This window comes from Oncorhynchus mykiss, chromosome 11 (genome assembly GCF_057628025.1).
Source record: "Oncorhynchus mykiss isolate SJ-2025 chromosome 11, ASM5762802v1, whole genome shotgun sequence".
Classification (NCBI taxonomy): domain Eukaryota; kingdom Metazoa; phylum Chordata; class Actinopteri; order Salmoniformes; family Salmonidae; genus Oncorhynchus; species Oncorhynchus mykiss.
The window spans coordinates 77,485,001-77,511,938 of record NC_143032.1 but is presented as its reverse complement, the minus strand read 5'-3'; the positions used below and the strand labels follow the sequence as shown (position 1 = coordinate 77,511,938).

At 44.3% G+C, this 26,938-nt stretch overlaps 1 protein-coding gene and 1 long non-coding RNA gene across 2 annotated transcripts in view; one reads left to right on the top strand and one right to left on the bottom strand.

Annotated features, from left to right (window-relative positions):
• LOC149979877 (uncharacterized) overlaps positions 1–26,938 on the bottom strand; it is a 357,657-nt gene that overhangs the window by 264,151 nt on the left and 66,568 nt on the right. The gene's annotated exons all lie outside the window — the stretch shown is intronic.
• The window catches only part of LOC110536392 (E3 ubiquitin-protein ligase znrf3), a 214,017-nt gene continuing 207,039 nt past the window's right edge, over positions 19,961–26,938 (top strand). The window contains exon 1 of the mRNA XM_036936352.2: positions 19,961–20,553. Coding sequence (XP_036792247.2) covers positions 20,323–20,553 — 231 coding nt within the window. The 5' untranslated portion in view covers positions 19,961–20,322. The remainder of the gene's footprint in view (positions 20,554–26,938) is intronic.

Below are 26,938 nucleotides of genomic sequence, written 5' to 3'. Positions count from 1 at the left end.
CTTTATGTTTTGGATCATTGTCTTGTTGGAAGACAAATCTCCGTCCCAGTCTCAGGTCTTTTGCAGACTCCATCAGGTTTTCTTCCAGAATGGTCCTGTATTTGGCTCCATCCATCTTCCCATCAATTTTAACCATCTTCCCTGTCCCTGCTAAAGAAAAGCAGGCCCAAACCATGATGCTGCCACCACCATGTTTGACAGTGGGGATGGTGTGTTCAGTGTGATGAGCTGTGTTGCTTTTACGCCAAACATAACGTTTTGCATTGTTGCCAAAAAGTTCAATTTTGGTTTCATCTGACCAGAGCACCTTCTTCCACATGTTTGGTGTGTCTCCCAGGTGGCTTGTGGCAAACTTTAAACAACACTTTTTATGGATATCTTTAAGAAATGTCTTTCTTCTTGCCACTCTTCCATAAAGGCCAGATTTGTGCAATATACAACTGATTGTTGTCCTATTGTCACACCCTGGTCAAAGTATTTTGTGTTTATCTTCATTTATTTGGTCAGGCCAGGGTGTGGCATGGGGTTTTTGTATGTGGTGTGTATGTATGGGGATTGTAGCTAGTGGGGTGTTCTAGCTAAGTCTATGGCTGTCTGAAGTGGTTCTCAATCAGAGGCAGGTGTTTATCGTTGTCTCTGATTGGGAACCATATTTAGGCAGCCATATTCTTTGAGTTTGTCATGGTATGATTGTCCTTAGTGTCCTGATGTCATTGTTCTGTGTTAGGTTACACAAGTATAGGCTGTTTCGGTTTTCGTTAAGTTTATTGTTTTGGTAGTGTTTGTGTTTAGTGTGTTACTTCATTAAACATGGATTGCAATAGACATGCCGCATTTTGGTCCGACTCTCCTTCTCACCTAGAAAACCGTTACAGAATCACCCACCACAAAGGGACCAAGCAGCGTGTCAACAGGCAGGAACAGCCCAAAGTGGAGTACAGTATGGACTATACTTCTTGGGAGGAGATAGACAGGTGGGCGGTCGACCCAGGGAGAGTGCCGGAGCCCGCCTGGGATTCGATGGAGCAGTGCGCGGAAGGATATAGGAGAATGGAGTTTGCGAAGCAAGCAAGGCGGCGCGGACGGAGGCCCCAGAGTCAGCCCCAAAAATTTCTTGGGGGGGGCTCAGGGAGAGTGTGGCAGAGTCAGGAGCCAGACCTGAGCCAACTCTCCCTGTTTATCGTGAGGAGCCAAGGAGGAGACCAGAACCAGAGCCGGTGTTGGAGGTGAACGAAACAGAGACTGTGAAGGAGTTAATGGGTAAATTGGAGGAGAGAGAAATGAGGGAGTTGCTGTGTTGGTGTTTTAAACATGGAATTCGCCCGACGGAGCGTGTCGGGGATTTGATGGCACCTGGGTCAGCGCTCCATACTCGTCCTGAGGTGCGTGTTAGTCGGCTGGTGAAGATGGTGCCAGTCTCATGTACCAGGCCTCCTGTGCACCTCCCTAGCCTTGCACGTCCTGTGCCAGCACCACTCTCAAGATCTCCAGTACGCCTTCACGGTCTAACCCATCCTGTGCCACCTCCACACCCCAGCCCTCCGGTAGCAGCTCCCCGCACCAGGCTTCCTGTGCGTGTCCTCGGCCCAGTACCACCAGTGCCAGCACCACGCATCAGGCCTACAGTGCGCCTCGCCTGTCCAGCGCTGTCGGAGCCCTCCTCCTCTCCAGCGCTGTCGGAGTCTCCCGCCTGTTTAGCGCTGTTAGAGCCTTCCTTCTCTACAGCGCTGCCGGAGTCTCCCGCCTGTTCAGAACTGCCAGTTTGCAAGGAGCTGCCAGTTTGCATAGAGCTGCCAGTTTGCATAGAGCTGCCAGTTTGCATAGAGCTGCCAGTCTGCAAGGAGCTGCCAGTCTGCAAGGAGCTGCCAGTCTGCAAGGAGCTGCCAGTCTGCATAGAGCTGCCAGTCTGCATAGAGCTGCCAGTCTGCAAGGAGCTGCCAGTCTGCAAGGAGCCGCCAGAGCTGCCTGTCTGCAGGATGCCGCCAAAGCTGCCAGTCTGCAAGGAGCCGCCAGAGCTGCCAGTCTGCAAGGAGCCGCCAGAGCTGCCAGTTAGCATGGAGCAGCCAGGGCCGCCAGTCAGCATGGAGCAGCCAGGGCCGCCAGTCAGCATGGAGCAGCCAGGGCCGCCAGTCAGCATGGAGCAGCCAGGGCCGCCAGTCAGCATGGAGCAGCCAGTCAGCATGGAGCAGCCAGTCAGCATGGAGCAGCCAGAGCTGCCAGTCAGCATGGAGCAGCCAGTCAGCATGGAGCAGCCAGAGCTGCCAGTCAGCATGGAGCAGCCAGTCAGCATGGAGCAGCCAGAGCTGCCAGTCAGCATGGAGCAGCCAGTCAGCATGGAGCAGCCAGAGCTGCCAGTCATCATGGAGCAGCCAGTCAGCATGGAGCAGCCAGATCTGCCAGTCGACCAGACTCTCCCAGATCTGCCAGTCGACCAGACTCTTCCAGATCTGCCAGTCGACCAGACTCTTCCAGATCTGCCAGTCGACCAGACTCTTCCAGATCTGCCAGTCGACCAGACTCTTCCAGATCTGCCAGTCGACCAGACTCTTCCAGATCTGCCAGTCGACCAGACTCTTCCAGATCTGCCAGTCGACCAGACTCTTCCAGATCTGCCAGTCGACCAGACTCTTCCAGATCTGCCAGTCAGCCAGGATCTGCCAGCCAGGATCTGCCGAAACCACCAGCCAGCCAGGATCTGGTAGATTCATCAACCTGCCTGAGCTTCCTCTCACTCCTGAGCTTCCTCTCACTCCTGAGCTTCCTCTCACTCCTGAGCTTCCCCTCAGTTCCGAGCTGCCTCAGTCCCGAGCTGCCCCTCAGTCCCGATCTGCTCCTCAGTCCAGTGGGGTTCTGGGTGAGGACTACTAGGCCATGGTCGGCGGCGAGGGTGGACTATCCAGGGAAGCGAGGAGAAGGGACTAAGACATTGATTGAGTGGGGTCCACGTCCCGCGCCGGAGCCGCCACCATGGACAGACGCCCACCCGGACCCTCCCTATTGTTTTGAGGTGCGTTCGGGAGTCCGCACCTTAGGGGGGGGGGTTCTGTCACACCCTGGTCAAAGTATTTTGTGTTTATCTTCATTTATTTGGTCAGGCCAGGGTGTGGCATGGGGTTTTTGTATGTGGTGTGTATGTATGGGGATTGTAGCTAGTGGGGTGTTCTAGCTAAGTCTATGGCTGTCTGAAGTGGTTCTCAATCAGAGGCAGGTGTTTATCGTTGTCTCTGATTGGGAACCATATTTAGGCAGCCATATTCTTTGAGTTTGTCGTGGGTGATTGTCCTTAGTGTCCTGATGTCATTGTTCTGTGTTAGGTTACACAAGTATAGGCTGTTTCGGTTTTCGTTAAGTTTATTGTTTTGGTAGTGTTTGTGTTTAGTGTGTTACTTCATTAAACATGGATTGCAATAGACACGCCGCATTTTGGTCCGACTCTCCTTCTCACCTAGAAAACCGTTACACCTATGGACAGAGTCTCCCACCTCAGCTGTAGATCTCTGCAGTTCATCCAGAGTGATCATGGGCCTCTTGGCTGCATCTCTGATCAGTCTTCTCCTTGTATGAGCTGAAAGTTTAGAGGGACGGCCAGGTCTTGTTAGATTTGCAGTGGTCTGATACTCCTTCCATTTCAATATTATCACTTGCACAGTGCTCCTTGGGATGTTTAAAGCTTGGGAAATCTTTTTGTATCCAAATCCGGCTTTAAACTTCTTCACAACAGTATCTCGGACCTGCCTGGTGTGTTCCTTGTTCTTCATGATGCTCTCTGCGCTTTTAACGGACCTTTGAGACTATCACAGTGCAGGTGCATTTATACGGAGACTTGATTACACACAGGTGGATTGTATTTATCATCATTAGTCATTTAGGTCAACATTGGATCATTCAGAGATCCTCACTGAACTTCTGGAGAGAGTTTGCTGCACTGAAAGTAAAGGGGCTGAATAATTTTGCACGCCCAATTTTTCCGTTTTTGATTTGTTAAAAAAGTTTGAAATATCCAATAAATGTCGTTCCACTTCATGATTGTGTCCCACTTGTTGTTGATTCTTCACAAAAAAATACAGTTTTATATCTTTATGTTTGAAGCCTGAAATGTGGCAAAAGGTCGCAAAGTTCAAGGGGGCCGAATACTTTCGCAAGGCACTGTATATAGCCTCATTATTGTTATTCTTATTGTGTTGCTTTTTCTTATTACTTTTTATTTTAGCCTACCTGGTAAATATTTTCTTAACTCTTCTTGAACTGCACTGTTGGTTAAGGGCTTGTAAGTAAAGCATTTCACCGTAAAGTCTACACTTGTTGTATTCGGCGCATGACAAGTAAAGTTTGATTTGATTTGATACAGAGGTAGGGGAATCTATTCCCAGTTACTATACAATATCAGTGCCAACTTCAACTAATCCATCTAACTCAACCACAGGGTGTCACTGAGAACAGTACTTTACCCCAGGTTCCACTGTTCTCACATACACACCATATTAACCACAGGGTGGAACTGAGAAGAACTCTCCAGCCCAGCTTCCACTGTTCAGACAGGCAGGCAAACCTCTGTTAAGATAGCTCCCTGCTGCTGTGTTGATTTGATTCTCAGGCTATCTATTTGTCGGGTCCTTTGTGATTTGTGAGTTTGTGTTCTGACAGATTGTTTTCCTCTTATGATTGGTGTTCTCCACTGCGGTCAAACATTCAGCGAAGTGAAGCACTACAATAGTACAGGAGGCCTGGGAACATGTTGGGTGAGGGGGAGAAGGAGGGTGGGCGAGGGAGAGGGGGGGTTGGAAAGAGCGAATACAAGGGAGAGAGAAGAGAGAAAGTAGCGAGATGGAGAAGAGGGAGAGAGGGGGAATAGAGGGAGCAGAGGGAGAGAGAGGGAGAGAGAGGGAGCAGAGGGAGAGAGAGGGAGCAGAGGGAGAGAGAGGGAGCAGAGGGAGAGAGAGGGAGCAGAGGGAGAGAGAGGGAGCAGAGGGAGAAAGAGGGAGCAGAGGGAAAGAGTGTGAGCAGAGGGAGAGAGAGGGAGCAGAGGGGGAGCAGAGGGAGAGAGAGGGAGCAGATGGAGAGAGAGGGGGAGAGAGAGAGAGAGAGAGAGAGAGAGAAAGAGAGAGAGCGAGAGAAAGAGAGCGAGAGAGAGAGATGGTGTCACACACTGGCTGCATGCTTTCTCAGGGTTCCTCACCTTTTCCCCTCGTTCCCAGGACCACTTCTCCCTTCCACATCCACGTCCCCCTCAGCAGGTCACTTGCCTTTCATACTCCTTCACGACCTTTGAACTTTACCACGGAAAATTGAAGGGGTCAGGCATTGATTTGCTGCTTCAAACTTCAGTTAGATAAAAGAAGTGAGTGTTTGATTTATCCGGGTTGATCTAAATATCCCACGCAGCACATTACTCACAGCCCGATTGTTAGAAAATATGTCAGTCTGTCTATTTCTGTTGTTGGATGAAGCTCTGTTTAAACAAGACACACCGGCACAGACCAACGGACCCAATTTGGCTTTGCCAAATCACTCCCCTTAATCTACACTTCAAAGTCAGCGTTCGCCCGGGGGCAGCTTCGTTGTCCAATTCAGGCTGGGACAGTCTCAGAATGCTTAATACTTCAAAACCTCAAATTTTCGGTTATGAATTGTTTGTTTGAAAAAAGTTAAATGCATTTAAACATACAATGCGAAGCTAGAGTTAAGAGAGTAAAATCTAAATTCAATAGAGGACATATTCTAGTACGACTGATCAAAGCCCCATCTCTCTCTCTCCCTGAACCTCAACTGAACCCGTCTCTCTCTCTCCCTGAACCTCAACTGAACCTGTCTCTCTCTCTCTCTCCCTAAACCTCAACTGAACCCATCTCTCTCTCTCCCTGAACCTCAACTGAACCCGTCTCTCTCTCTCCCTAAACCTCAACTGAACCCGTCTCTCTCTCTCCCTGGACCTCAACTGAACCTGTCTCTCTCTCTCCCTGAACCTCAACTGAACCCATCTCTCTCTCTCCCTGAACCTCAACTGAACCTGTCTCTCTCTCGCCCTGAACCTCAACTGAACCCATCTCTCTCTCCCTGAACCTCAACTGAGCTGCGCTCACAAACCAACCAGAATCCTCACCTCTCTTCTCAGTGAACTGTCCCTTTGTTGCGGTGCTGCTGACATTATGCTTTAATGAAGAGAGGAGATGATGGAGACGGTGCTACTGAGAGAGAGAGAAGTATGCAACATGTAACAAGCAGTATAACAATGTTATCAGAGTTTGTGTGTGCTCATGTGCACATGCGTTTGTGTATTTAAAGGTGTCAGTGTGTAATTAGCCATCAGATAAAATGATCAAGCTAAAAACACTCATGTGTTGGTGTTACTGCACTCATTTTAGAATAAGACTGTAACGTAACAAAATGTGGATAAAGTCAAGGTGTCTGAATACTTTCCGGAAAAATTCGGAAAGTATTCAGACACCTTGACCTCTTGACTTTATCCACATTTTGTTACGTTACAGTCTTATTCTAAAATGTTTTTAAAAAATGTTCCTCATCAATCTCCACACAATGCTCCATAATGACAAAGCAAAAACAGGATTTTTGACATTTTTAAAAATGTATGAAAAATTAACATCTAAAATATCACATTTACATATGCATTCAGAACCTTTACTCAGTACTTTGTCGAAGTACCTTTGGCAGCGATTTCAGTCCCTGCCGCTGAAAAACATGATGCTGCCACCACCATGCTTCACTGTAGGGATGGTGCCAGGCTTCCTCCAGACATGATGCTGCCACCACCATGCTTCACTGTAGGGATGGTGCCAGGCTTCCTCCAGACATGATGCTGCCACCACCATGCTTCACTGTAGGGATGGTGCCAGGCTTCCTCCAGACATGATGCTGCCACCACCATGCTTCACTGTAGGGATGGTGCCAGGCTTCCTCCAGACATGATGCTGCCACCACCATCCTTCACTGTGGGGATGGTGCCAGGCTTCCTCCAGACATGATGCTGCCACCACCATGCTTTACTGTAGGGATGGTGCCAGGCTTCCTCCAAACATGACGCTGCCACCAACATCCTTCACTGTGGGGATGGTGCCAGGCTTCCTCCAGACATGATGCTGCACCAACATGCTTCACTGTAGGGATGGTGCCAGGCTTCCTCCAGACATGACGCTGCCACCACCATGCTTCACTGTAGGGATGGTGCCAGGCTTCGCCCAGACATGATGCTGCCACCACCATGCTTCACTGTAGGGATGGTGCCAGGCTTCCTCCAGACATGACGCTGCCACCACCATGCTTCACTGTAGGGATGGTGCCAGGCTTCCTCCAGACATGATGCTGCCACCACCATGCTTCACTGTAGGGATGGTGCCAGGCTTCCTCCAGACATGACGCTGCCACCACCATGCTTCACTGTAGGGATGGTGCCAGGCTTCGCCCAGACATGATGCTGCCACCACCATGCTTCACTGTAGGGATGGTGCCAGGCTTCCTCCAGACATGATGCTGCCACCACCATGCTTCACTGTAGGGATGGTGCCAGGCTTCCTCCAGACATGATGCTGCCACCACCATGCTTCACTGTAGGGATGGTGCCAGGCTTCCTCCAAACATGACGCTTGGCATTCAGGTCAAAGAGTTCTTATTAATCAGACCAGAGAATCTTGTTTCTCATGGTCTGAGAGTCCTTTTGGTGCCTTTTGGCAAATGTGCCTTTTACTGAGAAGTGGCTTCTGTCTGGTCACTCTACCATAAAGGCCTGGTTGGTGGAGTGCTGCAGAGATGTTTTTTCCTATTTTGTTTCATTACAACCTGTAATTTTAATGGATTTTTATTTGGATTTCCTGTAATGGACATACACAAAAAAATCAAAATTGTTGAAGTGAAATAGAAAAAATAACTTGTTCCAAAAATAAAAAATAAAACATTTAAAAGGGAAAAGTGGTGTGTGCGTGCAGTATGTCTTCATCCCCTTCGCTATGAAGCTCCTAAATAAGATCTGGTGTAACCAATTACCTTCAGAAGTCACATAATTAGCTAAATAAAGTCCACCTGTGTGCAATCTAAGTGTCACATGATCTGTCACATGACCTCAGTATATATACACCTGTTCTGAACGGCCACAAAACCTGCAACACCACAAAACTGTCACGATCGTTTAGAGATGGATTGGACCAAGGTGCAGCGTGGTAGGCGTACATTCTACTTTTATTTAAATGACACCAAAAAATGTAAAATACAAAAACGAATGTAAAGCTGCATGCAGTGCAGAAAGCAACTAAACACAAACAAGATCCCACAAACTAAAGGTGGAAAAAAGGCTGCCTAAGTATGATCCACAATCAGATACAACAATAGACAGCTGCCTCTGATTGGGAACCATACCCGGCCAACAAAGAAACAGACAAACTAGAATGCACACCCAAATGCACACCCAAATCACACCCTAACCTAACCAAATAGAGAAATAAAAAGGCTCTCTAAGGTCAAGGTGTGACATTAACAAGGAGCACCATCAAGCAAGCGGCACTATGAAGACCAAGGCGCTCTTCAAACAGGTCAGGGACAAAGTTGTGGAGAAGTACAGATCAGGGTTGTGTTATATAAAAATATCTGAAACTTTGAACATCCCACAGAGCACCATTAAATCTATTATTAAAAAATGGAAAGAATATGGCACCACAACAAACCTGCCAAGAGAGGCAAACTCACAGACCAGGCAAGGAGGGCATTAATCAGAGAGACAACAAAGAGACCAAAGATGACCCTGAAGGAGCTGCAAAGCTCCACAGTGGAGATTGGAGTATCTGTCCACAGGACCACTTTATGCCACGCACTCCACAGAGTTGGGCTTTACGGAAGAGTGGACAGAAAATAAAATATATATCAAAAAAGCCATTGCTTAAAGAAAAAAATAAGCAAACACGTTTGGTGTTCACCAAAAGACATGAGGGAGACTCCCCAAACATATGGAAGAAGGTACTCTGGTTAGAAGAGACTAAAATTGAGCTTTTTGGCCATCAAGGAAAATGCTATGTCTGGCGCAAACCCAACACCTTTCACTTCCCGAGAACAACATGGGGATGTTTTTCATCGGCAGGGACTGGGAAACAGGTCAGTATTGAAGGAACGATGGATGGAGCTAAATACAGGGAAATTCTTGAAATTCTCTCTTCCAAAGATTTGAGAGTGGGATGGAGGTTCACCTTCCAGCAGGACAATGACCCTAAGCATACTGCTAAAGCAACACTCGAGTGGTTTAAGCGGAAACATTTGAATGTCTTGGAATGGCCTGGACAAAGCCCAGACCTAAATCCAATTGATTGCTGTACACCAGCGGAACCCATCCAACTTGAATATAGTATATACAGTTGAAGTCGGAAGTTTACATACACATTAGCCAAATAAGTTTATACTTAGTTTTTTTACAATTCCTGACATTACATCCTAGTAAATATCCCCTGTCTTAGGTCAGTTAGGATCACCACTTTATTTTCAGAATGTGAAATGTCAGAATAATAGCAGAGAGAATTATTTATTTCAGCCTTTATTTCTTTCATTACATTCCCAGTGGTCAGAAGTTTACATACACTTAATTGGTATTTGGTAGCATTTCCTTTCAATTATATAACTTGGGTCAAACATTTCAGGTAGCCTTCCACGAGCTTCCCACAATAAGTTGGGTGAATTTTGGCCCATTTCTCCTGACAGAGCTGGTGTAACTGAGTCAGGTTTGTTGGCCTCCTTGCTCGCACACGCTTTTTCAGTTCTGCCCACAAATTTTCTATAGAATTGAGGTCAGGGCTTTGTGATGGCCACTCCAATACCTTGACCTTGTTGTCCTTAAGCCATTTTGCCACAACTTTGGAAGTATCCTTGGGGTCATTGTCCATTTGGAAGACCCATTTGTGAACAAGCTTTAACTTCCTGACTGATGTCTTGAGATGTTGCTTCAATATATCCACATAATTTTCTCTCCTCATGATGCAATCTATTTTGTGAAGTGCACCAGTCCCTCCTGCAGCAAAGCACCCCCACAACATGATGCTGCCACACCTGTGCTTCACGGTTGGGATGATGTTCTTCAGCTTGCAAGCCTCCCCCTTTTTCCCCCAAACATAACGATGGTCATTATGGCAAACAGTTCTATTATTTTGTTTTATTAGACCAGAGGTCATTTCTCCAAAAAGTACAATCTTTGTCCACATGTGCAGTTGCAAACCGTAGTCTGGCTTTTTTATGGTGGTTTGGGAGCAGTGGCTTCTTCCTTGCTGAGCGGGGGTGAAATACTCCTCCATTTCATCATATGTCCGGGTGGTTGGTCTCAGATGATCCCACAGGTGAAGAAGCCAGATGTGGAGGTATTGGGGTGGCATGGTTATATGTGGTCTGTGGTTGTGAAGCCGGTTGAACATACTGCCAAATTCTCTAAAACAACGTTGAATAGGGTATAGAAATGAACATTCAATTCTCTGGCAACAGTTCTGGTGGACATTCCTGCATTCTGCATGCCAATTGTATACTCCCTCAAAACATGAGACATCTGTGGCATTGTGTTGTGACAAAACTGCACATTTTAGAGTGGCCTTTTATTGCCCCCAGCACAATTTGCACCTGTGTAATGATCATGTCTGTCAGGTGGATGGATTATCTTGCCAAAAGATAAATGCTCAAGAACAGGGATGTAAATACATTTGTGCACAACATAGGAGAGAAATATGCTTTTGTGCATATGGAACTTTTCTGGGATGTTTTATTTCAGCTTATGAAACATGGGACCAACACTACAACACTACATGTTCTTTTATATTTTTGTTCAGTATATATAAGTAGATAATAATAGCCTAATCTGATAGAGATGGATACAGTTAAAACCTTTCATCTTTGTATCTGTCCCTAACAAATAAATAAATACATGAACAAGTGTATTTATTTTAAACTTTGACACAGTGAAGTCAGATGCATTGCACTACTATGGCTTAGTTTGTGTTCATTCGCAGCAGGCCTACACTCATTTATTGATCCAGCGGTTGGATTCCATCCATTGTAAACGGCAAATCATTAATTCATATATGTTTATAGCTATAACATTGCACAACAATGACAGACAACTAGGGATGAGAATAGAGACAGGAATATAAATTAATATGCCATTCGTTTAAAATTATAATTTTTACAGGATAATTTCAAGATCCATCCAGCCATTATACAGTACATGGTAAATCATCAATAGGTTTGACTATATTATACCTTATAAGCCTCAGCTGTGGGAGGGTCTACTCTACTACTGAATTGTGCCATCCTCTAGCATGGCCACTTTACATTCTGCTGTCTTTTGTATTTTTCCTGCTTTTTGTGTGTTTGAAATGGCACTGTTACCATGGGAGATTCAACTGGCATTATGCAAATGATCTTAGTGTTTGGAATGGCACTGTTACCATGGGAGATTCAGCTGGCATTATGCAAATGATCTTAGTGTTTGGAATGGCACTGTTACCATGGGAGATTCAACTGGCATTATGCAAATGATCTTAGTGTTTGGAATGGCACTGTTACCATGGGAGATTCAGCTGGCATTATGCAAATGATCTTAGTGTTTGGAATGGCACTGTTACCATGGGAGATTCAACTGGCATTATGCAAATGATCTTAGTGTTTGGAATGGCACTGTTACCATGGGAGATTCAACTGGCATTATGCAAATGATCTTAGTGTTTGAAATGGCACTGTTACCATGGGAGATTCAGCTGGCATTATGCAAATGATCTTAGTGTTTGGAATGGCACTGTTACCATGGGAGATTCAACTGGCATTATGCAAATTATCTTAGTGTTTGGAATGGCACTGTTACCATGGGAGATTCAACTGGCATTATGCAAATGATCTTAGTGTTAGGAATGGCACTGTTGCCATGGGAGATTCAACTGGCATTATGCAAATGATCTTAGTGTTTGAAATGGCACTGTTACCATGGGAGATTCAACTGGCATTTTGCAAATGATCTTAGTGTTTGAAATGGCACTGTTACCATGGGAGATTCAGCTGGCATTATGCAAATGATCTTAGTGTTTGGAATGGCACTGTTACCATGGGAGATTCAACTGGTATTATGCAAATGATCTTAGTGTTTGGAATGGCACTGTTACCATGGGAGATTCAACTGGCATTATGCAAATGATCTTAGTGTTTGAAATGGCACTGTTACCATGGGAGATTCAGCTGGCATTATGCAAATGATCTTAGTGTTTGGAATGGCACTGTTACCATGGGAGATTCAGCTGGCATTATGCAAATGATCTTAGTGTTTGGAATGGCACTGTTACCATGGGAGATTCAACTGGCATTATGCAAATGATCTTAGTGTTTGAAATGGCACTGTTACCATGGGAGATTCAGCTGGCATTATGCAAATGATCTTAGTGTTTGAAATGGCACTGTTACCATGGGAGATTCAGCTGGCATTATGCAAATGATCTTAGTGTTTGGAATGGCACTGTTACCATGGGAGATTCAGCTGGCATTATGCAAATTATCTTAGTGTTTGGAATGGCACTGTTACCATGGGAGATTCAGCTGGCATTATGCAAATGATCTTGGTGTTTGAAATGGCACTGTTACCATGGGAGATTCAACTGGCATTATGCAAATGATCTTAGTATTTGAAATGGCACTGTTACCATGGGAGATTCAGCTGGCATTATGCAAATGATCTTAGTGTTTGGAATGGCACTGTTACCATGGGAGATTCAACTGGCATTATGCAAATGATCTTAGTGTTTGAAATGGCACTGTTACCATGGGAGATTCAGCTGGCATTATGCAAATGATCTTAGTGTTTGAAATGGCACTGTTATCATGGGAGATTCAGCTGGCATTATGCAAATGATCTTAGTGTTAGGAATGGCACTGTTACCATGGGAGATTCAACTGGCATTATGCAAATTATCTTAGTGTTTGGAATGGCACTGTTACCATGGGAGATTCAACTGGCATTATGCAAATGATCTTAGTGTTAGGAATGGCACTGTTGCCATGGGAGATTCAACTGGCATTATGCAAATGATCTTAGTGTTTGAAATGGCACTGTTACCATGGGAGATTCAACTGGCATTTTGCAAATGATCTTAGTGTTTGAAATGGCACTGTTACCATGGGAGATTCAGCTGGCATTATGCAAATGATCTTAATGTTTGGAATGGCACTGTTACCATGGGAGATTCAACTGGTATTATGCAAATGATCTTAGTGTTTGGAATGGCACTGTTACCATGGGAGATTCAACTGGCATTATGCAAATGATCTTAGTGTTTGAAATGGCACTGTTACCATGGGAGATTCAGCTGGCATTATGCAAATTATCTTAGTGTTTGGAATGGCACTGTTACCATGGGAGATTCAGCTGGCATTATGCAAATGATCTTAGTGTTTGGAATGGCACTGTTACCATGGGAGATTCAACTGGCATTATGCAAATGATCTTAGTGTTTGAAATGGCACTGTTACCATGGGAGATTCAGCTGGCATTATGCAAATGATCTTAGTGTTTGAAATGGCACTGTTACCATGGGAGATTCAGCTGGCATTATGCAAATGATCTTAGTGTTTGGAATGGCACTGTTACCATGGGAGATTCAGCTGGCATTATGCAAATTATCTTAGTGTTTGGAATGGCACTGTTACCATGGGAGATTCAGCTGGCATTATGCAAATGATCTTGGTGTTTGAAATGGCACTGTTACCATGGGAGATTCAACTGGCATTATGCAAATGATCTTAGTATTTGAAATGGCACTGTTACCATGGGAGATTCAGCTGGCATTATGCAAATGATCTTAGTGTTTGGAATGGCACTGTTACCATGGGAGATTCAACTGGCATTATGCAAATGATCTTAGTGTTTGAAATGGCACTGTTACCATGGGAGATTCAGCTGGCATTATGCAAATGATCTTAGTGTTTGAAATGGCACTGTTATCATGGGAGATTCAGCTGGCATTATGCAAATGATCTTAGTGTTAGGAATGGCACTGTTACCATGGGAGATTCAGCTGGCATTATGCAAATGATCTTAGTGTTTGGAATGGCACTGTTACCATGGGAGATTCAGCTGGCATTATGCAAATGATCTTAGTGTTTGAAATGGCACTGTTACCATGGGAGATTCAACTGGCGTTATGCAAATGATCTTAGTGTTTGAAATGGCACTGTTACCATGGGAGATTCAGCTGGCATTATGCAAATGATCTTAGTGTTTGGAATGGCACTGTTACCATGGGAGATTCAACTAGCATTATGCAAATGATCTTAGTGTTTGGAATGGCCATTTTTTTATCTGTGAAACGACTGCAATAACCATTATGCTAATTGCCTGGACATTCTAAATTACCATGGCAATAAAGCATCACCTAAAGTAGTTATATTTCTGTTTTGAAGGCTTTCTCAGGTATATGGTAACATTTGCAGCCAAGTGATTTTACTGTGCCTGGTGAAACACAGATTTCTATTGTCACACAAGGTGACACCAGTGGATTGAAAATTTGTATCCTAACAGTTATTTACATGACCGAAGTTGTATTTGGAAACCAATAATTATTCTGTACGAAATCAATAAGATGTTACAGGTTGGCAGTGAGCAATTAGCTGTAAGCAAAATAACCATAGACAATCCAAGATGGCGTAGCAGTCAGATGTCTGTTGTCTTGTCCCGTCCCGTCCCTTCCCATGTATATATATTTTTCTTCGTATATATTTCGTATACATTTTTTGGTATTTTTTCATCTCAATTCCCATTTATGGACTGAACATAACCTCCTGCAACCCGTCTCACCCAATGTGGTACGGATCTGCTATTTTTATACCCTTTAGAACCCATCAGGAGCTAGCCAGATAACTAGCTAGTAGTTAGTTAGCCACTGCTAGCGGTCATAAGCGTTAACTCGGACATCAGCCCGGTCAATTCCTGCCAGTCTGCACAGCGCGATATCAACCCAGAGCATATCGGACTGCTTTTTCTCTACCACATCTCCACATTTCCGGCTAGCTAGCTGCTATCCGAGTGACTACTCCTGGCTAACATCTCTGTCCCGAAGCAAGCACCAATTAGCCTGGAGATAGCCTCAAGCTTATCCCATCTCCCGGCTAGCTGAAGAGGTCCATCAGCCATTTTCTTGGACTACAATATCTATTTTGCCAATCGGCCTGGACCCTTTTACTGCCAACACGGCGCCCCGCCGATCCATTACGACTGGTCTGTCGATATAACTGTCCGAGGGGGTTTCAACAGGCTCTTCCATCGCGACGAAGGCCCTTCTGCTAGCCCCGGCCGGCTAGCTGTCTGAATCACTGTGTCTCCAGCTCGCCTAGCTACTCACTCGACCCTATGATCACTCGGCTACGCATGCCTCTCCCTAATGTCAATATTCCTTGTCCATTGCTGTTCTGGTTAGTGATTATTGTCTTATTTCACTGTAGAGCCTCCAGCCCTGCTCAATATGCCTTAGCAAACCCTTTTGTTTCACCCCCCACACATGCTGTGACCTCACCTGGCTTAAATGGTGCCTAAAGAGACAAATCCTCTCTCATCATCACTCAATGCCTAGGTTTATCTCCACTGTATTCACATCCTTCCATAACATTGTCTGTACATTATGCCTTGAATCTATTCTTCCGCACCCAGAAATCTGCTCCTTTTACTCTCTGTTCTGAACGCACTAGACAACCAGTTCTTACATCCTTTAGCCGTACCCTTATCCTATTCCTCCTCTTTTCGTCTGGTGATGTTGAGGTTAACCCAGGCCCTGCAGCACCTAGCTCCACTCCCATTTGTTTAATTATGTAACTGTAAAACCTTGGTTTCATGCATGTTAACATTAGAAGCCTACTCTCTAAGGTTTTTACATTCACTGCTTTAGCACACTCCATCAACCCGGATGTCCTAACCATGTCGGAATCCTGGCTCAGGAAGGTCACCAAAAATACTGAAATCTCCATCCCTAGCTACAACATTTTCCGACAAGATAAAACTGCCAAAGGGGGCGGAGTTGAAATCTACTGCACAGATAGCCTGCAGAGTTCTGTCATACTTTCCAGGTCTGTGCCCAAAGACTTTGAGCTTCTACTTTTAAAAATCCACCTTTCCAGAAACAAGTCTCTCACCGTTGCCGCTTGTTATATACCTTCAGCCCACAGCTGTGCCCTGGACACCATATGTGAATTGATTGCCCCCCATCTATCTTCATAATTCGTACTGTTGGGTGGCCTAAACTGGGACATGCTTAACACCCCGGCCATCCTAAAATCTAAGCTAGATGCCCTCAATCTCACACAAATTATCAAGGAACCTACCAGGTACAACCCTAAATTTGTAACCATGGGCACCCTCTTAGATTAGATATCATCCTGACCAACTTGACCTCTAAATACACCTCTGCTGTCTTCAACCAGGATCTCAGTGATCATTGCCTCATTGCCTGTGTGCAATGAGGCAACGTAACTGTCAGAGCAGTTTACCGATCACAGTACCTGTACACAGCCAATCTGTAAATAGCACACCCGACTACCTCATCCCCATATTATTACTTGCTCTTTTGCACCCCAGTATCTTTACTTGCACATCATCATCTGCACATCTATCACTCCAGTGTTAATGCTAAATTGTCATTATTTCGCCTCTATGGCCTATTTATTGCCTTACCTCCCTACTCTTTTACGTTTGCACACACTGTACATATATTTTTATATTGTGTTATTGACTGTACGTTTGTTTATGTGTAACTCTGTGTTGTTGTTTTTGTCACACTGCTTTGCTTTATCTTGGCCAGATCGCAGTTGTAAATGAGAACTTGTTCTCAACTGGCCTACCTGGTTAAATAAAGGTGGAAAAAATAAATAAATAAATAATTAATGAGCATAAACGCATTGTATTTTTATGGATGCAGACCTCAAAGATTTAATTGCATTGAATCAAATTAATCAGATCCAATGATTTACCTCCCATAGATCGGGGTGGCACTGGTACAATATACCATGGCCATAGACTGCCAATTGTATTGAAGCGACCAACACAACCATCTCTCCTGACAGTGACACTTTTAGGTGAGCTGAGTAGAGGATCCAGCTGATACCTGTTAGGGTGCAGGGGGAGTTTGTAACCAAAGCACAGCCCATAGAGAGAGAACACAGAACCGGACAGGGTGTTTTGGAGAGCCCACAGGTGGCTGTGGGAGTTGATGACAGAGGAATGGATCTATCCAGAAACAACCCCCTAGAGACCCTAACCCTTAGACCCTAGGCCCTACTTTCTGAAGAAGAAGAAGACGAAGAAGAAGAAGAAGCACTTGTGTAGATCTGAAATTATTTGTAAAAAGAATGTTAGAGCAGCTGCCATATGGGTTTTATATAGAGCAGCTGCCATATGGGTTTTATATAGAGCAGCTGCCATATGAGTTTTATATAGAGCAGCTGCCATATGGGTTTTATATAGAGCAGCTGCCATATGGGTTTTTATATAGAGCAGCTGCCATATGGGTTTTATATAGAGCAGCTGCCATATGGGTTTTATATAGAGCAGCTGCCATATGGGTTTTATATAGAGCAGCTGCCATATGGGTTTTATATAGAGCAGCTGCCATATGAGTTTTATATAGAGCAGCTGCCATATGGGTTTTATATAGAGCAGCTGCCATATGGGTTTTATATAGAGCAGCTGCCATATGGGTTTTAAATAGAGCAGCTGCCATATGGGTTTTATATAGAGCAGCTGCCATATGGGTTTTATATAGAGCAGCTGCCATATGGGTTTTAAATAGAGCAGCTGCCATATGGGTTTTAAATAGAGCAGCTGCCATATGGGTTTTATATAGAGCAGCTGCCATATGGGTTTTAAATAGAGCAGCTGCCATATGGGTTTTAAATAGAGCAGCTGCCATATGGGTTTTATATAACATTTGTTCAGATTCACTTGGAGTTCCTAGGGGATTAGTTTAAGGCTGCGTACAATAAGATCTATTTTATCCTGAAGTGTGCACTTGTTCACTTCTCTTCATTGATTTAAAAGATATAGATATGAAACTCTCTCTAGCCTTCTCCAACTCTAATATAATGCTTTTACATTTGTGGGGAGTGGTGAACAAATGCACACTTCAGAAAGAGAGATTATTGGGCACAAGGGCTCATTTTATTGTGCTTGGAGGTAATTTACTAACCAGCAGAGGGCAGGCTTCGTATAAAAACCTCAATTCACCCTGATGAAGAGTAATCTCTATAGACAAAATAAGTGCCCCTTATCTACTGTTCATTGATAATGTTGTGTCCTGATAGCATCATCGGTATCTGGTCAAAAATGATAATGCTACCTAATGCTACGTACATTGTCTGTATTGTTTAGGAGAACATTCCCCATGACGGTAGTCAGTGATATATACAATCCATGGCAGACAGAGTACATCAAAACAGTATTCACAAATATTTATATGAGGGAAACAATTAAAACACTGTATTGACAGAGAGCATCCATGTAGTGGAGAGATGCTAAACCTCCTTTAAAGATAATAGAAATTTGAGGGGTGACAGAACAAAAAATAAGTGATTTTGACCACTTTGGATGCACTACAAAACAGCTAACGACGACTTTGGTTAATATGCCATTATCTTTATGTATTAAGTAGTGAAACCTACACAACGCTGCACAGTACTCCACTTATTCAGACACTGGAATTACACATAAGATACGTGTCTGTTTTGAAAGAAGCCTATCTGCCTCCCAGGCAAAGACTGTGTTCCAACTGGCATATAGTGCATTACTTTTGGGACTCAAAAGAGAGAGAGAAAGAGAGAGAGAGAGAGAGAGGTGTTTGTTTGTATGCTACATGGTTCATGGCAGTGCCTGGGTGCTGGAGAAACAGCCTGGGTTTGAATCCAGTTGAAATCCTTATTGATGTCACTTGGTAAATTCAGATGAGGAGACGGGTTAAAGAAGGATTTTTATAAGCCTTGAGACAATTCAGACATGGATTGTGTATGTGTGCCATTCAGAGGGTAAATGGGCAAGTCAAAAGATGAAGTGCTGGGTTTTTCACACTGAACAGTTTCCCGTGTGTATCAATAATGGTCCACCACCCAAAGAACATCCAGCCAACTTGACACAACTGTGGGAAGCACTGGAGCCAGCATCCGGTGTTCCTAATGTTTTGTACACTCAGTGTATTTCTTTATTTGTCAACATGTATACACATTTAGCATGACAATCCTTAGCATTTATACTTAAAAAAATATATATATGTATATATATATGTCTAAATGTTTTCATATATATATATATATATATATAGATGAAAACATTTAGACATTTATAAGAATTTGTAAAGGATTATTCATAAAACGTGTACAAAGTGTAAGCTTAAACTGTGCTTTTTATTTCTTAAATATGCTTCCAGTCGTCACAACAAAAACCCACCGGAAACTACAGACTACTTTGTAACTTCTTAATCTCTCCCAATACGGGCAGATGGATCATTAATGTAATGCCCGGTGACACAAATAGACACAGTTCTAACCAACAGGTAAACAGAACTGAATGGAGGTAGAAAAACTTAGCCGGCTTAAATAATGGAGCGGTTTGACAAGCGTAATGGTTCTTTTAAGGTCGTTCCTATCTTCAAGAACTTCGATCCTGAGCGAATCTTTCCTAAACTGTGGCGTAGCGTTTGGCCGGACCGAGGAGTTTAGAAAGATAGTTAAGCGCGAATCGCCCCTTCAACAAGACACAGCCTAACAGCGTTAAAGAATAGTTTAACCACGTTGGCTATTACATCTCACGTCCATACCTAAAGCAAACCTCTATTTGGCTATGTCTGCTCAAATGTATCATTTTTGCTAGAATGATTGGCTACTTGGCGTCCATTCGAGGTATAAAGCATACTTCTCGATTTATAGCGCCTGAAGCACAAGTGAATGCGCCGTGCGTCCTTAACAGAGTGCTGGCACTTCAGAGCGGGGAGTGGAAAGTAGCGGGTCAGGAAGATTGGTGGGTGGGGATAACCCTTTTGGGATGAAAAAAAATCAACAAAAATCACGTGTTTGGAGATCAAAAGGAGATCCGCTTTGTAGCGCTGGAGAGAGAGGGGGTGAGTGAGTGAGAAATAGAGAGAGAGAGGGAGGGAGGGAGGGAGGGAGAAAGAGAAAGAGAGGGAACGTTAAGAAGCGAGCAATGTAATTGACAAGGCTGCAATAGTGAAATAAACACGCTCTTTTGACGCATCGATCTCGCTTCAGATTCAATTTCAGCACCATCACCTAATCACCCTGGGAAATTATGTTCCGATCGGTGCATATCCAACCGGCAAGATGATGATTTTACCAAGCAGGAGGTTAGAGAGTGTAGCCGATTCTGTAGTCTTGATGATCATCGTGGTTACCACTTCTATTGGAACGGTTTTCGCCAAGGATACGGCTTTTGTGGAAGTAGTGCTGTTTGAGTCCAGTCCAAATGGAGATTATACTACATACACGACAGGGTTGCAAGGACGATTCTCAAAGGCAGGAGCCACTATCAGCGCGGAGGGCGAGATTGTACAAGTATGTAAAACTCAGTTCAGTTGTGCGCAACTGCGCATGCCATGTCCAATATGTTGCCACAGCTCGGCATGCTTTCTTGCTCTACTCTAAAACTTTTTGAGTTGTAGTCTACTGTGTGTGTGTGTGTGTTAGTGAGAAAGAGAGAATGGTACTAGCATATGTGGTTACAACATGGCTTCTATCTTATGTAACTCATTCACAATGAAACATGCACTTTCCTGGATAGAAGTTCACATGGCATATACATTCAATAACGATTATTTCTCACCCTCAGATAGAGTTTTTAAACATAGTTATTACACAGGAAACTCATTCAAGTTGTTCATCATGACCTGATCAGAGTTACAATTGATAGAGATTATGGTTAGTTGGTCACAGCTCCATCAAATATTGTCTAGAACTAATCAAGGAACGTTATGTCCAATAACGGCACGTGATTTGATTCAGTGGCATAGATCATTTCGGGCTCAATTAGTTGGTGGGAAATTGTTTGTTTTCCTAATTTACTTATTATTTTCGTCAATTCAACCAATGGAACTTAAACAACTCTGCACACCTACTGTCCCGCCTCGCTGTGAAGTAACTCTGTATCAATCTTCAACACAGAAAACGTCTTTGAAGCATGACTAGGCTAGTGATTGTGTGCAGGTATTTTGTAACAAAATAAAAAGACAACACACTATCCCAGGCCATTAACTTGTAGAATGTTGTGCGTTTTGGAATAACAAGGATATACAATTTTTGTGTACCCAGTGCCAACTAAGTTACTTCGTTTTGGTACGGTCGTTTTACAGTCCACAGTTACTCCACTAACCATGTGCGTAATCATTTCCCGTAAGCACCACCGGGCAAGTGTACTAAAGCCTTTGATAGCTGTCCAAGCCTGACGCCTTGTGATGTTTAGCCCACGCCACGGCCCCCTCCAACCCTGCTGGAGCCTACATAAAAACGCGACAATGTGGCCTATGACTCTCTGTGCTGATTTTGAAAGCTATACCGGGACAAGGGAACTTTCTCTGAAGCAGTCATCTTGTAAATAAAAGTTGAATTTGTTAACTGGCGAACGTGCAGTGACTGTATGAAGTTTGAAAAGGACAGTATTTTAGTGGGGAGAGTTGTGAAAATGGACCTAAAAGCCCGCTGAAGTGAAGTGTGCCTTGGGTAAAGAATGTAGTGACTGAATCCCTGACACCCTTTTTTGTTGTGTGGAATATAGCGAATGTTCATTATATTAAAGAAAACATGATAGACTGTAACTTATAATATTTTAACATTGATTAAAACCCGTAAGGAGTATTTCATAGTGTAGTAAATCCTAGTTGGGGATTAGCACTGCTACAGTACATATGACCATGATTAGGTAGAAAATAATCAATTATGACTATTTTTGTGCTAACCTACATGTTTAATGAAGTAACGAGTGACCTGTTTGCACATTAGTCTTCATATATGCCATATAGTATCTGGGTCCTGTTAGGATCGTCACAGGAATCTATAACGTCGTCTGTCAGTAAGACATGTACTGCTTTCTAACACATACTGTGAAATTACAGTACAGCGCCACAGGAGAGTACAGGCGTTCCTGAAGAGAACTTGATCGGATGGTGCGTGTGTGTGTGTGTCCGCGTGTGCATTCACGAATGTATTTTCATAAAAATGGCAACCAGTTGTCATATTGTGCAATGAAAGTAGCATGTTGCTGGAGAACGTTAGGATCAAAGGACAGAATATTTAGCACAGAAACGGATCCTGTTTGACTGTTTATACACATAGTGTTCTTTGGCCATTTGGCTTGGCTTGCTAACCACACAGAAATGTCAGACCTCAGCTTTACATTGTAAACCACATCTATTTAGATTTGCTTTCTTTGCTAACATAGTGTTCTGACCACTCCTGTTCTCTGTCCTTCTATATAAAGAAGAGGAACAGTTTGTCCAATACCACTCCTGTTCTCTGTCCTTCTATATAAAGAAGAGGAACAGTTTGTCCAATACCACTCCTGTTCTCTGTCCTTCTATATAAAGAAGAGGGACAGTTTGTCCAATACCAATACCACTCCTATTATCTGTCCTTCTATAGAAAGAAGAGGGACATTTTGTCCAATACCACTCCTATTCTCTGTCCTTCTATATAAAGATGAGGGACAGGTTGTCCAATACCACTCCTGTTCTCTGTCCTTCTATATAAAGAAGAGGGACAGTTTGTCCAATACCACTCCTGTTCTGTCCTTCTCTTAACAGAGATTGAATGGTTATGGGTCTGAATAAATAACTGCTGTAGCCTACCTCCATCGGACGCTCACTCTTCTGTCAAACTACCATTGAGTTCTGTTGGCTGCCGTATTTAACATTAATCAAAAAAAGTGCCTGCGTCCCTTTTCGAATAGTCTATTGGTTTAAGAAATGCTAAAAACAAATTGTCCAGCAAGCTATTCTAGTCTAGCTGCTTGGGACTCCAAGAGCTAAGGAGGCCAGGAGAGCACAGGTGCTTGGGTATTGCGCAAGAGACAGGGGCAATGAGTTAGAAGCGTATTATGCTTAACCCATCATTAATTAGCTGAATATGAGGCTAATACTGCATTGGATTTCTTACCTGAAAGAGGTAGGCTAGGACATCTATATACAGGACTATAATCTAGAACATTATTATCTATTGTGTATGCAGTTTGGATGGAGTTGATGGAGAGAGAGTGATTGCGTGTGCACTGATTTAAAACAATGATATTTGAAATGTTCAAAAACTGCAACTATAATTCCAAAAAATCTCTCTCTCTATCTATCTATATATATATATATATATATATATATATATATATATATATACACACACAGTGGGGAGAACAAGTCTTTGATACACTGCAGATTTTGCAGGTTTTCCTACTTACAAAGCATGTAGAGGTCTGTAATGTTTTATCATAGGTACACTTCAACTGTGAGAGACGGAATCGAAAACAAAAATCCAGAAAATCACATTGTATGATTTTTAAGTAATTAATTTGCATTTTATTGCATGACATAAGTATTTGATCACCTACCAACCAGTAAGAATTCCGGCTCTCACAGACCTGTTAGTTTTTATTTAAGAAGCCCTCCTGTTCTCCACTCATTACCTGTATTAACTGCATCTGTTTGAACTCGTTACCTGTATAAAAGACATTTGTCCACACACTCAATCAAACAGACTCCAACCTCTCCACAATGGCCAAGACCAGAGAGCTGTGTAAGGACATCAGGGTTAAATTGTAGACCTGCACAAGGCTGGGATGGGCTACAGGACAATAGGCAAGCAGCAAGGTGAGAAGGCAACAACTGTTGGCGCAATTTTTAGAAAATGGAGGAAGTTCAAGATGACGGTCAATATTCCTCGGTCTGGGGCTCCATGTAAGATCTCACCTCGTGGGGCATCAATGACCATGAGGAAGGTGAGGGATCAGCCCAGAACTACACGGCAGGACCTGGTCAATGACCTGAAGAGAGCTGGGACCACAGTCTCAAAGAAAACCATTAGTAACACACTATGCCGTCATGGATAAAAATCCTGCAGCACACGCAAGGTCCCCCTGCTCAAGCCAGCGCATGTCCAGGCCCGTCTGAAGTTTGCCAATGACCATCTGGATGATCCAGGGGAGGTCATATGGTCTGATGAGACAAAAATAGAGCTTTTTGGTCTAAACTCCACTCGCCGTGTTTGGAGGAAGAAGAATGATGAGTACAACCCCAAGAACACCATCCCAACCGTGAAGCACGGAGGTGGAAACATCATTCTTTGGGGATGCTTTTCTGCGAAGGGGACAGGACAGATTGAGGGGAGGATGGATGTGGCCATGTATCGCAAAATCTTGGCCAACAACCTCCTTCCCTCAGTAAGAGCATTGAAGATGGGTCGTGGCTTGGTCTTCCAGCATGACAACTATCTGAAACACACAGCCAGGGCAACTAAAGAGTGGCTCCGTAAGAAGCATCTCAAGGTCCTGGAGTGGCCTAGCCAGTCTCCAGACCTGAACCCAATAGAAAATCTTTGGAGAGGGCTGAAAGTCCGTATTGCCCAGCGACAGCCCCGAAACCTGAAGGATCTGGAGAAGGTCTGTTTGGAGGAGAGGGCCAAAATCCCTGCTGCAGTGTGTGCAAACCTGGTCAAGAACTACAGGAAACGTATGATCTCTGTAATTGCAAACAAAGGTTATATTAACAAATATTAAGTTCTGCTTTTCTGATGTATCAAATACTTATGTCATGCAATAAAATGCAAATGAATTACTTCAAAATCATACAATGTGATTTTCTAGATTTTTGTTTTAGATTCCTTCTCTCACAGTTGAAGTGTACCTATGATAAAAATTACAGACCTCTACATGTTTTGTAAGTAGGGAAACCTGCAAAATCGGCAGTGTATCAAATACTTGTTCTCTACTCACCACTGTATATAAATAAATAAATAAATCCTCATTGGCTCCTCAACTTCAGCTGGTGTGAAGTGTTGTGAAACAGTGGGTTTACTGTAGCCAGAGTCATTGTTATAGAATGTAGTGCTACATTGCTATAAGGCATTGTTGCTTCATGTTTTGGGTTTGCAGTTTTGACTAGTTTGCGATGTTTGTCTTCATTGCCATTGAATACGGTGTGGGGGTATGAATGTTGCAGCATATCACATCGAACCCTGCTACAAGAGGCGTTGTCTGAATGGGAATGTGATGGTGTATAACTCCGAACCCTGGTGTAAGAAGCGTCAGTGTGCTATTTCATCAGCTCCGTTTCATCGGCGGTGTTGACAATGGCAAACACCGTGACACGGTGTCACGATGGCATGACCGCCCCCACAACCACTACCACTACCAACCCCCACCACTACCACTACCACTACCAACCCCCACCTCTACCAACCCCCACCTCTACCAACCCCCACCACTACCAACCCCCACCACTACCAACCCCCACCACTACCAACCCCCACCACTACCAACCCCCACCACTACCAACCCCCACCACTACCACTACCAACCCCCACCCCCACCACTACCACTACCAACCCCCACCACTACCACTACCAACACACACCACTACCAACACACACCACTACCACTACCAACCCCCACCACTACCAACCCCCACCACTACCAACCCCCACCACTACCACTACCCACCACTACCACTACCCACCACTACCAACCCCCACCACTACCATCCTCCACCAATACCAACCCCTACCACTACCAACCCCCACCACTACCATCCTCCACCAATACCAACCCCTACCACTACCAACCCCCACCACTACCAACCCCCGCCTGATTTGCCCAGGTGGAACCATTCGTGCAACAGACGGTGAGCTCAGGTTCACTATCACCATGCCAACCAATATTTACCCAGTTGGATGGTATCACCACCATAGGGCTCTGGTCTAAAGTAGTGCACTATGTAGGGAATATTGTTCTATTTGGGTCTAAGACCTGATCTGCACGGGAGGAGGAGCTACTGATTCTTCTTCCTGGTTTGGGATGACATTTTATAATGGGATGCACAAAGGGTTACTAGACCACCACCCAAGTGTCACCATAGTGACACTTCTATTTTTACCATTTAACATTAGCATAGCATCAGTCAGTCAGTGCAGTGGCATGACAAACATGATTCATCATGAGACGATAATAACATATTATAAAGGAGGTCATATGCTTTATAACAAGTCTTACAATGCATTATAACTTCATAATACCTGCAGTTACCAGTGTCACCATTGGTTTTCTTGGTCCTGATGAAGTTGAAATGAAGGCATCTGCTCACCATATATATCACCTATCATCTCCAGATTGTCTCTCCCCAGGCCAAGTTGACTGTTGACTGTTCTTTTAGCCCAGCGAGGGAAGCTGCCTGCATCTCATCTCATCACATGGTCTGATTTCCCTGCAGCGGGGCAGTGCTGTCAGCAGCATGTGAGAGAGAGGAGCTCGAGGAACAAGTAGAGGCTGAGACGGGGACTGGGAGAGGCAGAGTTGGAGGCAGGGACAGAGGCTGAGACGGGGACAGGGAGAGACAGAGTTGGAGGCAGGGACAGAGGCTGAGACGGGGACAGGGAGAGACAGAGTTGGAGGCAGGACAGAGGCTGAGACGGGGACAGGGAGAGGCAGAGTTGGAGGCAGGGACAGAGGCTGAGATGGGGACAGGGAGAGAGAGTTGGAGGCAGGGACAGAGCCTGAGTCGGGGACAGGGAGAGGCAGGGACAGAGCCTGAGACGGGGACAGGGAGAGGCAGAGTTGGAGGCATGGACAGAGGCTGAGACGAGGACAGGGAGAGGCAGAGTTGGAGGCTGAGACCGGGACTGGGAGAGGCAGAGTTGGCGGCAGGGACAGAGGCTGAGATGGGGACAGGGAGAGTCAGAGTTAAGAGGC